Source organism: Brassica rapa, chromosome A07 (genome assembly GCF_000309985.2).
Source record: "Brassica rapa cultivar Chiifu-401-42 chromosome A07, CAAS_Brap_v3.01, whole genome shotgun sequence".
Lineage (NCBI taxonomy): Eukaryota > Viridiplantae > Streptophyta > Magnoliopsida > Brassicales > Brassicaceae > Brassica > Brassica rapa.
The window spans coordinates 16542150-16557542 of record NC_024801.2 but is presented as its reverse complement, the minus strand read 5'-3'; the positions used below and the strand labels follow the sequence as shown (position 1 = coordinate 16557542).

General features: G+C 35.5%; 4 protein-coding genes and 1 long non-coding RNA gene across 5 annotated transcripts; 3 read left to right on the top strand and 2 right to left on the bottom strand.

The window, feature by feature from the left end:
- The first annotated feature begins 677 nt into the window (after positions 1 to 677).
- On the top strand, positions 678 to 3106 carry LOC103850130 (cysteine--tRNA ligase 2, cytoplasmic). Its single transcript, XM_009126847.3, has 8 exons — positions 678 to 929; positions 1020 to 1083; positions 1165 to 1326; positions 1410 to 1580; positions 1652 to 1933; positions 2004 to 2129; positions 2209 to 2427; positions 2515 to 3106. The coding sequence occupies exons 1-8, from the start codon at positions 757 to 759 to the stop codon at positions 2869 to 2871; spliced, it is 1554 nt and encodes a 517-aa protein (XP_009125095.2). The 5' UTR covers positions 678 to 756; the 3' UTR covers positions 2872 to 3106.
- Positions 3001 to 5181, bottom strand: LOC103850129 (amino acid transporter AVT6B-like). Its single transcript, XM_033275127.1, has 5 exons — positions 5101 to 5181; positions 4475 to 5015; positions 4204 to 4407; positions 3653 to 4118; positions 3001 to 3563 (listed from the first exon to the last, which is right to left on the bottom strand). The coding sequence occupies exons 2-5, from the start codon at positions 4983 to 4985 to the stop codon at positions 3422 to 3424; spliced, it is 1323 nt and encodes a 440-aa protein (XP_033131018.1). The 5' UTR covers positions 4986 to 5015; positions 5101 to 5181; the 3' UTR covers positions 3001 to 3421.
- Positions 5182 to 5310: 129 nt separating this feature from the next.
- LOC117126617 lies at positions 5311 to 8758 on the top strand. The gene is made up of 2 exons (XR_004449277.1): positions 5311 to 5534; positions 6458 to 8758. It is a non-coding gene; the product is annotated as an uncharacterized LOC117126617 (long non-coding RNA).
- On the bottom strand, positions 8507 to 10959 carry LOC103850128 (putative E3 ubiquitin-protein ligase XBAT34). The gene is made up of 9 exons (XM_009126845.3): positions 10601 to 10959; positions 10398 to 10512; positions 10209 to 10289; positions 10012 to 10100; positions 9822 to 9910; positions 9654 to 9735; positions 9385 to 9553; positions 9150 to 9235; positions 8507 to 9050 (listed from the first exon to the last, which is right to left on the bottom strand). The coding sequence occupies exons 1-9, from the start codon at positions 10700 to 10702 to the stop codon at positions 8718 to 8720; spliced, it is 1146 nt and encodes a 381-aa protein (XP_009125093.2). The 5' UTR covers positions 10703 to 10959; the 3' UTR covers positions 8507 to 8717.
- Positions 10960 to 12716: 1757 nt separating this feature from the next.
- LOC103850127 (thylakoid membrane protein slr0575) lies at positions 12717 to 14568 on the top strand. The gene is made up of 9 exons (XM_009126844.3): positions 12717 to 13067; positions 13141 to 13187; positions 13284 to 13386; positions 13479 to 13565; positions 13717 to 13800; positions 13881 to 13934; positions 14018 to 14098; positions 14226 to 14271; positions 14364 to 14568. The coding sequence occupies exons 1-9, from the start codon at positions 12777 to 12779 to the stop codon at positions 14435 to 14437; spliced, it is 867 nt and encodes a 288-aa protein (XP_009125092.1). The 5' UTR covers positions 12717 to 12776; the 3' UTR covers positions 14438 to 14568.
- The last annotated feature ends 825 nt before the right edge of the window (positions 14569 to 15393 follow it).

Genomic DNA, 15393 nt, shown 5'->3' with positions numbered 1-15393 from the left:
ATTTACAAGGAAGCTAATACTCGCTTCATCATCGGTGACATGATTTTGCTTTGACAACTCAATACGAATCATCAAATATTTCAGAAACATGATAAAAACCAAGTTCAAAACATGAGCTCGAGCAAAAAAACGTCAATATCGTTTAGGAGATGATCTCTAAGAAAATTCAACTTAAAACAACATTTTGATATCTTCTACTGTCTATATTCTGATCTCAGTTTTGATATTTGGCAAATTTATAAACACACAATTCATCTTATTTCAATTTAGAAAATGCCAAACTAAAACTGCATGCAAAATTTAAACGATAAAAATAAGTGCATGTCATCTTTCTCTCTTATAATATATGTTTGAAGCAGTGGCGGATGTAGCCTAAAATCTTGGTGGGGGCAAATCATGTATAAATATAAAATGTAAGATTAATATGTATTTTTTAGTAAAGAGAAAACATCTAAAATTTAGGCACATCACAAAAAAATTTGAAGTTTTCATGGGGGCAAGTGCCACCCTCTTATTACACGTAGGTTCTCCACTGGTTTGAGGTTAAAAAGTTTGTAAAATTGTAAAATTTAAAAATTTAAAAATCAATTATCCGCGCGTAGCGCGGAAAACGACCTAGTAGTTAATAAAAAGAACTAACGACAGTAACTGTTGAAATAAAGTAACAGCCCCACAGGAAGAAAAGGAAGGGTATTTAAACACAGTCGTTTTCCTACCCTGGCCGTCGAATTGTTGGTGGCGGCGATTGTGAGAGACATGGATGCAGAGAAGATGAAGCTGAAGCTCTACAACACTATGACGCAGCAGAAGGAGGATTTTGTTCCGATCACTCCCGGAAAGGTCGGACTGTACGTCTGTGGAATCACAGCTTACGATTTCAGCCACATCGGCCATGCTCGCGCCGCCGTCTCCTTCGACGTTCTCTACAGGTCTCTCCTTGACCTTCTTAGATCCATTATTTCAATTCTTCTTGTGGAAAGCTTGAGTCTTTTTGCATATGGGGTTTGCGTGTTATGCAGATACTTGAAGCATTTGAGTTACGAAGTTAACTTCGTGAGGAATTTCACAGATGTTGATGACAAGGTGTGATCTTTTTTTTGTCTTATGAGTTATGACATTATGAATCTTCTTGCTTTTATTGCAATTAAAATGAAATCTCTGCAGATAATCATACGTGCTAATGAGAGTGGAGAGAACCCGTTAGAGTTGAGTAATCGCTTTTGCGAGGAGTATTTGGTGGATATGGGTGCTCTTCAGTGCCTCCTTCCTACCCACCAGCCTCGTGTCAGTGACCATATGGATCACATTCTTGACATGATTCAAAAGGTTAAAAGGCTTCTTCTCCCTTTTGTTTGTTTGTTTGTTTTGTCTCTTTATCAGATTATTTCTTTATGGTTTCCTGTTTACAGATCATTGAGAAAGAATGTGGGTATGTTGTGGAAGGCGATGTGTTCTTTTCTGTCGACAAATCTCCCAACTATGGTAAGTTATCTGGTCAGCTCCTGGAACATACGCGGGCTGGCGAGCGAGTTGCTGTTGATTCCAGAAAACGTAACCCTGCTGATTTTGCACTTTGGAAGGTTTGAGAATCCAAACCTTTGTAACTTTGAGTTTATGATGATGTGTGGTTTGAACATTATGTTTGTTGCAGGCTGCAAAACCTGATGAGCCAAGCTGGGAGAGCCCGTGGGGTCCAGGAAGACCGGGATGGCACATCGAGTGCAGTGCCATGAGTGCTCATTATCTGTCTCCCAGATTTGACATTCATGGCGGTGGTGCAGATCTTAAATTCCCCCACCATGAAAACGAGATTGCTCAGACTTGTGCCGCATGTGAGGATGGTGGTGTTAACTACTGGTTGCATAATGGGCATGTCACTATTAACAACGAGAAGATGGCCAAGTCAAAGAAAAACTTCAAAACAATCAGAGAAGTATGTTTCTTGAATGTTCTCATGGCTTAAACGCAGAGTTGTTAACAGTCTTTTGTTTCAATCTGTGTAGATCACAGAAAGTTACCATCCCTTGGCTCTGAGGCACTTCTTGATGAGTGCACACTACCGGTCTCCTCTGAGTTTCTCAGCGTCGCAGCTAGACAGTTCGTCAGACGCTTTGTATTACGTTTATCAGGTGCACTACAGCTAGGCATTTCCAAAGTGATGATTTATATTCACTTCTGACTGTAACCTCTCTCATCTTTGTTTATTAGACATTGCAAGATCTTGACGATGCCCTCTTGCCATATCGAGAAGCAATGGCTGAAGACGGTGGAAAAGCTCAACAGACTGCAGAAGCCAAAGACGTCATTAACAAGCTCAAAAGTGAGTTTGAAGCTAAGATGTTGGACGATTTAAATACTGCCCATATACTCACGGGTGCTTACCAAGACGCATTGAAATTCATCAACGCTTCCATCGGCAAGCTCAAGGTTTTCTTCTTTACTTGTATGTCACTTAACCATTCATAATAATCATTACATACCAAACTTGTCTCGTTTCTTTTGTCAAAAATTCAGAAAATGCAGAAGAAACAGCGATTGTCCATGCTTGTGTCACTCGTTGAGATTGAGAAAGCAGCCAGGGAAGTTCTCGATGTGCTTGGTTTGCTCACAACCCTGAGCTATGCCGAGATTCTCAAAGAGATGAAACAGAAAACTCTAACAAGAGCGGGGTTGAGCGAAGAAGACATTGAACAGAAGATAGAAGAAAGGATAACGGCGCGGCAGAACAAAGAGTTTGAGAAAAGTGATCAGATCAGAGCAGAATTGACTGTTCAAGGAATAGCATTAATGGATATTGGCAAAGAGACTGTGTGGAGGCCATGCTTCCCTTCTCAGGCTAATTCCAGCGATGGAGATAAGTCAACTTCCTAAAAGTCATCCCTTTATTCTTCTTCTTCTAGCCTTTTGTTTAAGGCTGTTTCTTTATAACTCTTTTGTTTTGTTTTGAGTTGTCCCAATGACTCCTAATAGACACTTGTTGCTGTTTTTTTCGTCTGTATCTTAAAGATTCACAGTGACAATTATATCAGTTACTTTGGATATTGTTCTAGAGCCAAACTTGTATCACAATGACAAACTATATCAATTAACAATATTTTACTTTGGATATTGTTCTAGAGCCAAATATGATCTAAGATTGGAACCATTTTCAAGAAAGCATAAGGCAAAAAAAATCTAGTGAGAATACATGGACGCACCTGACTTTTTTATTATATCAGCTGTAACAAAATAATGTTCTAAGAGTTGAACAAGATCAAAATCACATCACAGGGGTCATCTTTACATTTCTCAAGTTTTTTTTTACAGTAAAAGAAACATATTATCTCCTATCTACTTTATTCATAATGCTGTTCAGAACTAATAACTCTTTTTTGGTTACACGTAGAGTAAGGGAGAAGCAAACAAAACCAAACCAATCTTCTCACATTGGAAATGTGGATTTGTACTTGTTGAGTAAGGCGCAAACGTCACTGTACATGGCGATTGCATTGGAGAAAACCGCAAGGACTATCACGAAAATGGCTATAGTCTTGTCCATCTTTGTCGCTCGGTTATGACGATCCCTGCAGCAAACACAAAAGAGATAAAATGATCCATCAGGTTACCAAACCAGTCGTCTCTTATCTAATGAAGCAATATAGGACTTTCTTACTTTAAGATGACAGCAGCAGGGAAAATGAAACCGATGCAGACAGAAGCTGTAGCTCCAATGAGTTGAAAAGCATCCCAGATGCTTGGAATGAAGTTTGCACCAACAAAGATTACAGCAATGAGACCCGCAGTGATGGAGCGAAACCTCAGATTAGAGGTGGTAAGCGATGGAGCCGTGGGGAAAAAGAGACCGTCCACGTTAACCCGCAAAGGATAGAAGATAATAGGGAAGACAAGCATGAGATGAGCTGCATAGCTGACTCTGACTACATCACTGAGAACCGGACCATAAGGGATTTTAAGATGGGTATCAAAGTTTTTCAGAACATCCTCATGAGTATATTCACCGAACAAGAGGTATCCGAACAAGCTTGTCACTATGTAAACAGAAGAGGACATGATAAGCGATGATCGCACAACAGGTTTGATCTGAGTGGAGTCTTGAAGCTCGTTCTGTATATTGTGGACTGATAACATCCAAAAAAACATTAGTTCTTGTTTAAATGTAAACATAGCTGAGAAAGAAGCGTGTTTTTGAGTTGTTGTTGTTACCGTTAGAATGACAAATGAATGCGTTGACAAGCACAGGAACAACGGTGAAGAGTTTCAAGACCGATGACAAGTCAGTGAAACTTGGCAACAGTTTTGGCTTCATCAAACCACCGCTTAAAAACTTTGTAACGACTATTCCCCCAGTGATGACAAGAAAAAGAACCGCTAGAGCAAGTGATGTGGCAGATGCGAATCTCAAAGCATCTGCAATGAAGAAGCATAAATCAAAATTCTAAGAGAAGTAAGCAACACATTGTACTACTTTACTAACCAATCTGCTTGAAGGCTGTGAATGGAGCAAAGACACATGTTGTAAAGAGAAGAACGATAGTTCTCTGGTCCCACCAGCTCTTCCCAAGCCGTTCTTTAAGCATATCCTCAAAAGCATCACCAATGATGATCATGTAAACGATCAGAACTCCAATGTTGCTAACAAGAACAGCGACTTGCAACACGATCCTTCCAGGTCTACCGAAAGAATCTTGCATCAAAGCACCGTACGAGCTCGCGTTCCCGATTCCGCTAAACCTGAGCAAGATCTCAATCGTCTTGTCGGTCAAGAAAGCCATGAGAACGATCATCACGATGCCGGGAAGGAGTCCGAGGATCTTCATCGTCGCGGGCAAAGCCATGATACCAGCACCGATGATCGTTGTTGCGAGGTTGAGTACCGCTCCGGTGAAAGAAGCTCCCTTGAACTCGGCGTGATCGTCACTCTCTGATCTCTGCACCAGTTGATCTTTAAGATCGTTCTGGACTTCTTCATCTGTAGTCGACGACATTCTTTCTTCGATGAGGCTAGAGAGATACTACTGTACAAGAAGAATCAACAGAGATATGAGCAGCGTCGCAATCTCTGGAATGGGAAGAAAGAAAGAAGACGAGAATCGAAACTACCTTGTTCAAGCGAATCTGGAAACAGTGGAGATGATTGAAAGGAAGGTGAAGGCAGAGAGGGAAGTTAGTTATAGTTTCGTGTGACTGATTGTTTGTTGGCGCTGAAGCTATTATATATAACGACATTTTGAACCAATCTCTATTTTCTGCTGGTTTTTCTTTTAAAAAAAATCTCAAATACCATTTTTCTACATATAACACGAAAATAACAAAACAAAAAAAACCTGGTTAGGAAATTATTTTAGTTTTAAATATTTTTTTGTGTAAAACTATATTTGTGAACTAATATTTACGTCCTTGTATATTAATTTTGATAAATAATATAAATCATTATTTACATAAATATATATGTCTTTATGTATTTGATCTAGAATCGTAAGCGTATGAAACACTGAGTTTAAAATTCTTGGATTGGGATGCATATGTTCACTAAGGTGATGATTGTTTCTGGTTTTTGTTTTAGTTTTTGGTTTTTGTTTTCTCAAAAACCATTTTTTCTCCAATCAAGTTTTAGCTTTTAGCTTTTGTTTTTGTAAAAACCATTTGATTTGCCAATCAAGTTTTTTAACAAATAGATTTCCTAAAATTTAGGGAAACTAGTTTTTCAAAGTTTTAAACAATTTATGAATAAAAACCAAAAACCAACTTTTGTGGGTTTTTAAAGGAAAAAACGAATTTGTTTCTTTTTGTACATAAAATATCATTTAAATAATAATGTAAAATAATTTTTTGTATTTTATATCTGTAAAATAATTTAGATATTTATATATAGTATAAGTAATTGCAAAGAATTAGTTATCTATTTCTATAAATAAAATTATTGAATAATTATAACAATTATTAGACACATTCAAAGTAACTAAAATTATAAAAAATAGAAATTTTTTTGTAACTAAAAATATTATAGTAATTTAAGAAAAATAGAAATTCAAGATTAAAAAAATAAATGTAATTTATAAAGAAAATTTATACATAGTTTCAAAATTTTAATATTTTAATTTTGCATAATTTATAGATATTTTTATTTTTTGTTCTAATATAATACTTAAAATAAAATAATTTTAAAACATTTTAATGTATTTTTATTTTTAATTAAAAATCAGTTTTTTGATATATTTTGTTTGTAATTTCTATATATGTTATTGCTATTTTTTGTTTAAAGAATGTCCCAATCATCTTTTAAAAAACTAAAAATACTGCAAAATTAAAAACCAAAACCAAAAGCTAGAAACCAAAATCAAAAACTGAAAACCAAAACAAAAACTTAAAAATCAAAAACCAAAATCTGAAAACTAAAACCAAAATCTAAAAACCAAAAACTAAAACTAAAAACTAGTTCAAACAATCAACACCTAAGTCAATGTGGAATTTAGTTTCTAAGTCAATGTTAGTTGATGTCTATTGTATATGTGAATTAATTTTGCTTTTCTTCAGCCCTTTATTTGTCTGAAGATCTTTATGATAATTCTTAAGAAACAAATTTGATAAATATGTTGGTAGGATTAGGTCTCGGTAAAAAAAAAATCAGAACCGAAAATTCAGAGCCAAAAGGGAACCGAAATGACTGAAACTAGAACGAAACCAAATTTTATATCTGAAATAACCAAATCAAACTGGAATATGTATAACATGGTTTCCGTTTGGTCTCTAGGATTTTCCTCGCCAGTTCCGGTTGAACGCGGTGGGATAATCGAACTAAGTGAGAGATCCGGATACCTGAATTATCAAAAAAAAAGAAAAAAACCAAATCAAACTGGAATCAAACTAAGAACCAAACGGGTAACTAAATATATAAAATATAAAGAAATTTGTATATAAATATATATATATATATATAATATAGATAATTTAAAAATCTATTAAATTTAAAAGAATCTGAAAGCATTTGAAAAGAAAATTATCAAAAAAAATATTTTTGAACTACCCAAAATTTTCAGAAATTATCCAGATATGTTTATCTGAAATTGTCGAGATATTTTTATCCGGAATATTTAAAATAATCAAAACTATTCAAGGTTTTTATCCAAGTTACCCGATATATTACCTGAAATGCCATATATTTTATCCAAAATAACTGAAAAAATCAAACCAAAGGTATGTGCTTGAAGATTGAACCACATGTTTATATCAATCCCAATGTATGTACTTGGACCTGCAAGAAAGGGATACGTTGAAATATTATTCTTAATAAATACTTTCAAAAAGTGCATTTGCAGAAGCATGAGTGAAAGTATTTACCTATATAATTTTGAAGTGACGCCACTTCCATAAGATAAGACTTGGCTTTGTATATACTCATAAATGGATAAGGACACATAATTTATAATAGTGTCAAGTATAAATATTTAGACTTGTGTGTAAACAGGTGTGTATTATCTTCATATTCTAAAATGGGTGGAGGGATTTACTATGTAGGACCTCATGATTCTTGAGAAATTGGAAAGTGTAATACACTTTCACATATTCACTAAATAATTAACAGATATATCAAACTCATGCATAAATTAAAAAAAAAAAGAATATGTGAAAGTGGTGGAGGATTGTTGGAAATTTAAATGAATCTCTATTTTAGTATTGGTCCTTGGGTTTGATTCTAACATGGCTAGGGCGTCCGCTGTCGTGTTGTCTTCTCCTGGGACTTTTTTTTAACTCGAATAAGTGAAATTATGTGGCCAAATCTTGGACGACTTTGAGATATGCATCCCAGTCGCTATGGTTCTTTGCTTTGTAGTCGCTATTGAAATGATTGGCGACGAGTTCTGAGTCACAAAAGCCTAAATGCATTTTGCTTTAATTGTTTTCACCAGACGTAATTTGGCAATCAATGCTTCGTATTCAGTTTCATTGTCGGTGAAACCCATACATACTCCACCGACGCCAGGTCTTGTATTTGTGGAAATACGGTTTCAGTTTCCTAGATGAGGAAATGACAGCCTAAGGTTTAGTAAACATGAAAGCGGAGATATACTGCACAAGGTTCACCTATTACAGTTTTTAGTGAAGCTATTTGCCGCACTTCTTTTGAAAATGTGCATTCAAAATAAAGATGATTAAGATTTTGTGCTGCTTCTCCATATTGTCTGAAAGGTCATTGATTGCTCAAAAGTTAGTTTTTGAGCTTGTTTCATGAGATTAATATCTATAAAGTACTCAATTTTCTTTTTCAGATTTTGAAAATCCTAAAAGTATATGAACTTTTATCATATTTATACTTATATGGTTTCAGTTATCTTACAAAAAACATCATAAAGTAAAAAGTAGGAGATAGTTGGGCGCAGAGTCAAGCTGGATAAACTCAAGGATCACTGATTCCAAGAGGAATAGTTGTTGGACTACGTTGATTCCTTAGAATGGATGAAGGTTCTTGAAAGACGTTGATTTGCAAAGAATAGCCGTTAACATGAAATGAACTGAAGAAATCCAGGGATTTTATTCAATAATAGATGTCAACAACAATCGTGCGCTCAATTAAATAAGAATATAGCAAACAAAAACCCAAAACCAACAAAGCCCAAAAAAAGAACAAAGACAAGCGATACATGAGTCGTGAACAAAGCCGGTGGACGGGGACGTGAATGGTGAGATAAGATGATACATTTGGTCTTTTTTTTTATTGTTTAAACATGATATAACTTAATGACCTGATCGATGCTAGCACGACATATAGGACATCCCAACTTCTTGTTTTTGATCTCTTTCAAGCAAGAAATGCATCCAGCGACATGTCCACAAGGCACACATGCTACTTCCGCTGATGCATCCACACAAATCACACACACTCCAGATCCTCCACTACCTTCTTTACTCTCAAAGTTTGTAGACGGGAATGATGGATAGTGAACAGAACCGTCTTCTACTTCTACCGCAACTCTCAGTAGAGGAACTGATGGTGTAAGCTCATTGGAAATGATCTTTTCAGTTGTTTGCAGAAACATTGGAAGATTCATTGGCTGTATAAATTTCCAATTAGTATCAAATGAATCAGAGAGACACACAAATAGCAATTATCTTCACTTCCTAAATTGTATCATTATGGCAAAAAAATATACCTGTGGAGTTCCTTTACATGCCTCACAAAACCAGTTCAGCTGTTTTATGTCACCTTTGGTCGCTGCTGCCAGCTTAAGACGCATTTCTGGAAAGTTGATATTAATAAAAAAAAAAAATTAGGTGTTCAATTCACTGAACAGTTTTAAAATGCTGAAGCATCAGTTAAACAAAAAAAGCTTTCTATGGTTACTAAATATTTTTCAAGCAATAATAGACAAAACTATGTACACTTACGCCTATCGACTTGAGCCCAACGCCTCGCGTGAGAAATGTATCCCCTTCTTCTCTGCTTCTTGCGCTTTGAGGAGTTATCAACAATCATCACTGAAGCATCGGACTGATCCGATCTCGGCTCCTCCAACTTGGCTTTCCACAAAGGCATCACCGTTATGGGTTGTGCATCCTAGTTATATAGCCACATCATAACAGTTTCATAAGTATAGTAATATCAAAACTTGGAAACAAATTATGGTTTCAGAAGAGAAAGAATGAATTTTTTGTACCTGAAGACTAGCATACACAACCAACTCCAACTTCAAAGGCTTTGTGGGGTTTCCTGAACTAGTTGGTACGATAACTACCCATCTGCAAAAACACAAAGTCCCAAAGCAGATTCATATTCATGTGCAACAAGAAGAAAGATAAAAAACAAAAACAAAATGGATACTCACACTCTTCTTGAAAGAAGCTGAGAAAATAATTCCTGAAAGCTGGTGCCATAAAATTGACGCATCCAGCCAGAGAACAAGCAGATGTGACTCTGCATAATCAAACAACTTTAAGAGTTATAAATCATGAAAAACGTTTCATGTACTTTACTCATATATTGTATAAAATATGATATAGGTGTTACTAGCATACCTCGATTGCGCGTACAACATCGCTGTGGCCGTTATCCCTAGCAACATCAAGAGGTGTCTGAAAATCGTCATTCAAAGCCAATGGATTTGCTGCAAGAAGAAAAACCATTATGTAAATGTAAATGAAACACCATAAATAGACTGCTAAAAGAACTTTTCTGTCGGAAAATTGGCAAGAAAGAGATTTAAAAAACTTACCACCGTGAGAAAGAAGTAACTTAACCGTGTTTTCAAGATCCCTTTTTGCAGCATGGTGCAGAGGAGTCCCTGCATTGCAACCTGATATCAACAAAGTTAAAATACAAACTCTTCAAAACATAAAAGAGAAAAATGGGGGAAGTAAGAAGATTATTGATTCTTGATCTTGATAATAATAATAATAATTACCGGGACGATAAGCATTGACATTGGAACCCAACTCGAGCAGAGTTTCTGCTACATCATATAGCTTTGCTTTAGCACAAGCTAAGATTAGTGGCGTTCTTCCTTCTTTATCAGACCACTACATCCAAAACACACGTTCAGTTTAATGGCGTTCTTCCTTCTTTATAAGTATAAATATGAGAGGATGGAGTAGAAAGATGAAAAACCTCGAGTCCTGCACCTTCATGGCGAAGGGATTTGATACCTTCGACATCGTTCTGACTCACTTGTTGAAATAGTACCTCGTCTTTAAACTGTTGTTGCCCCATTTACTCAAGAATTTGGTTTAAATCAAGATGATTAAACTGAGAAGATAGAAAAATATATATAGAACAATTCTTTGAAAAGAACAAATATGTAGAATAGGTAAAAGGAAACTACTAACGAAACACCAAGAACTTTCCTCATTTTCTTCTCTCTTTTTCTAAAGGATGAAGTGTCGGAGAAAGTAACGAGTTGACTCGGGACAAAATGATAGACTTCTCTTTCTTTTTTTTGGAGCAAAATGATAGACTTTTAAAAGTGAAAAAAATGATAGGACTTCCAGTCCGTGTTTTGGATAAGGTTATTCGACTTTCAAATTGTTCGGTAAGAAACCAGAAATAGTTCAGATTAAAACCACAAATTTGATTTTCTTGTTTTTCAATTAAACTTGAATAAATCATAACTACAGTATAACCTCTTTAAATTAATACTCTATAAATTAATATACACTAAAAATTTCTATAAAATAATATAATTTTATAGTTCCAAATTGAGTTTTTGGTTCAGTTAATATATCAATAAATTAACATCTCTATAAATTAATAAAAAAATTACAGTTTTGGTGTAGTCTAACATTATTAATTTAGAGATTTCACCGTACAAGTTTACAGTTTGTCTAAATTTTAATCATATAAATTTGAGTTTTAGTTTGGTTGTAAGTATAAAAATCTCTTATATATTAATTGAGAAACATTACAACATTGTTTTGTAGCCACGTGTTATAGGAGATATATCATTAGGGTCATAATTGTAATTAGTCAATACCTAATTACCTCTGTATTCTGTATAAATACTGTATGTGTACACATCAATAAAGTATTCAGCCTCCTTTCATACATGGTATCAGAGCCCGATCCACGCAGTCCAATCCGATCCATTATCGATCCAGCCCAAAGTCGGTCCATCGATCCTTGCCCGAGCATTCCGAGATTGACGCTCAAAGAGCCATCATCTTGAGGGGGCGTATTAGGGATAAATGTCTCACATCGGATATTGGAAGGGATCCTAAGCAATATATAAGATAGATGGGTCACTCCACTTAGCACCAATTGGTTTTAGGTTGGAAGCTCATCTAGCTTAACACGTGTCACCATGATAATAAAATTCAGAATTTTTAGAGAAATAGTTGGTCTATCTTAACTTATATTATATTTTTTTTATTAAATTAACTATTAAATCGATAAATAGTGTTTATGGGAATTTTAGTTTTGTGAGTGCATATCACTGAAGAAACAATTTGGCATTTATATTGATAATGTATGAGAAGATGAAATGGGAGCTGATTTGAAATATTTTGGAGATCTATTGCAGGTGATTAGAAATATCTTCTTAAAATTTGATTATAAGCTTTTGAAGTTATCTTTGAATTTACATGTTGTTACTGTAACTGTTGAGATGTTTTTCATAAATGAAGATTGTCAAGACAGTATTATGAAATTGCATCATGCATCAGTAATTATCTTATTTTTTATCGAAAAAAAACATATTTGAAGATGTAACCAAAGAAACTATGGTAAAAATATTTTTGAGTGATTGTCAAGTACATTTATAGATTTTCAGTGGTTTATTAATTATGTTTTTGATATTTTTGTCTCTAGTACAAACAGTACACTGATCCAATCCATATTAAAATAAAATTTAAATGCGGTCTGAACTCAAAATCCAAAATTAAAACCTAGAACCCGAACCCATAACTGTAAGCCTACGAATTAGTCTCGAGTCGACAAGTAGGAGTCCATAATCCATATATTCTATAGTGAAGAAACCGAACAAAAACAGCCGGATAGTACTGAATGAATTGACCTGGTTTTCGTAAACCAGCACCAGAAAATGGTGTGAATCTGCTGGCGTCATTAAACACTTAAACCAGTTGCACAAAAAGAAGAAACACTTGAACCGGAATATTGGCGGCCAGTTCGTTTGGTTTAATGAAAACCGGTTACGAATAACGGTCGATGAAAAGCTAGACCGGTTTGCGTAAACCGAAATCAGAATGGACTAAGAGAAATCGTGGCCATGACTTTGCCTCAGCCTCACATTACTCTCTCTTCCCACAGCTACACACAGAGAGAAGAAGAAATGGGATCTATATCGGCAGCTTCGGGAACCACCGTCTTACCCTACCATCTCCGTCGTCAAAACAACCGGCGATCAGGTCTCTACGACCATCGCCATGAGAATCTACCCGTGGTTTCGTCTTCACAAACGAAACAGCAGAGATGGCTCCACGTCCCGGAGACGAAGCTGAAACGAGAGACTCTGAGGCTCGGTTTCTTGGCAAGAGCTGCTGACTCCACGAGCTCCTCTCCTCCCGTGGTGGCTTCCGGTGATAAAACTTTGATCCCTGATGATGAATTCACCCTAGCCAAGGTTTTGTTGTCAACCGCCTTTTTTTTTTGAAAAAAATAAAATAAAGATTCTCATGAAACTTCGATATATGCAGATTTCATTTGGTGTTATTGGGCTAGGTCTCGGGGTCTCGCTCCTCTCGTGAGAGTTTCTTTCTTTATTTCTTTGCTTGCTTACTTGCGGCTATAGTGAAGTGTGTTTGTGTTTTCATTGTGGGATTGTGTTATAATCTTGCAGTTACGGTTTCGGGGCATACTTTAACATCCTTCCTGGATCTGAGTGGTCTGCTATTATGCTTACTTATGGATTTCCTCTTGCTATTATCGGTATGGCACTCAAGGTACCATGTCATCTCTTCTCTACTGTAACGAGATATTGAAATTTGACTTGTGTGTTCAGAGTTGTTCATTTCTTTCTTTGGTTCCTTTGCAGTACGCAGAACTCAAACCAGTTCCTTGCTTGAGTTATGCAGATGCGGTGAAGCTTAGGGAGAGCTCTGCTACTCCTATTTTAACCCAGGTACTTTGTACTTCTGATGCCATTTTAGTTTTTGAAGTCTATTTTTGTGACAAAAACTTAAAAAAATCTATCTGAGAGAACTGCCCTAGGCTAAAAAATAATTAGTATCCCAAGCGTTTGTGGTCTTGAAGAGTGTTTTGCTTTTTATCAGGTGAGAAATGATGTGACGAGATACCGTTATGGAGATGAACAACATTTGGAAGAAGCACTGAAACGGATCTTTCAGTATGGACTGGTACTAAGCTTATTTTATACTGAAACAAAAACACACACGCTTTTCTATACATCTGCTTTAACCGCTCTTTCGATTATTAGGGCGGAGGAATCCCAAGACGTAGTGCACCTATCTTAACCATGATAAAGGAAGAGGTGTATTTCTCGTTTGCTTACTTGCATTTGACATGGACATTGACCGACCGATGAAACTTAACTTACCCGGATCATCTTTTCAGGTCCTCACCGATGGTCGTTACTGCCTGGTCCTTGTATTTGAGGCCAAAGCTCTCAAGTTGTCAGATTTCGAACAAAGACAGGTAAGATTTAAGACAGAACACATAGGGAACATATTAGCTTAGTTATCTTTTGTTTTCATCAAATGTAGTCTCTAAAAAGTACAAGAACATAAAATTAGCTGAAAACATTCTGTTTTTTTTTTCATAGGCGAAATTCACTTCGTTCTTTGGACCAAACATCACTGCAGAAGTTGGTAAGTAGTGGTAGTAGTTCATCAATACGCTCTCAGGTCTTAAATTGAATTTCTGAATCTTTAATAATTGTCTTAATGTTTTTGTTTTAAAGGTAAAGGAGAAAGTGAGAATCTGTATGAAGTAAGACTGATTTCTAACGTCTCTGCATCTTCTGCGACCCCTTGAATATGAACAAAGCATATACGATCACTTGGCTCTTGTATACCAACTTTGTATAATCATCATATGTATAAAAAGTTCAGATATCTCTTTTTTGGCTACGTGTGTATTATATGTCAATCTTTATGATTAGTTCAGCATCGGGCCAGTCCTCATAACTAGTGTAGAACCTAAGGATTAGAGTTTAACGCTGACACGTTAATTATAACCTTAGTGAACTTGGGATCTACCAGTGTCACATCTGAAGCCGAGAAATGAAGCAGATATCCAAATACCTATCATCTTACCTTCAATTGAAGTTACTGTCATCCTTTACTAAATCTTTTTCGTTGGTGTGTGGTCTGAATCTTAGATATGTTAGAAGATCTAAGAACCTTGTATGTGATAAGAATTGTCAATCAGAACTCTTTATTGAATTATAGAACTCAATTAAAACTTTGAATGCTTGATACAGTCTACACTCACGGGTAATGTGGAGTAGATCAACGATCGCGCATATACTCATGGGTTTATGAATTACAACAATCAAAAGAACGAATTTCATAAACAGAGGAGTCCCCTCTTTATATTGTTTTTTCTTTAACATTCTTTAGCTGCAAAACTTCTTGCTTCAGAGGATCTTCAACAGTTCTTTATCCTTTTATTTTTTAGAATTTTGTATTTCAACAACCTTTAATTCTTTTATTTTTTAAAGGAGTGAACAATACATTTTCAAATAAAAAGAGCATTATTCAGACCATTTAAATATACTGTATTAGCTAGGATTGCGAGGTCTTTCTATAGAATATTTTATTTCATTGGTTATATTATTCTAGTTTAGTTATCCAGACTACCTCAAATTTGGATAATAAAATAGCCTTTCGATGTAAAAAAAAACTATTTACTTAGACATTCCCTATCTCGAGTATATATATGCCAATATAGACTATTTCTTTTACAGGAAAAATAACATTTTAGAGCCG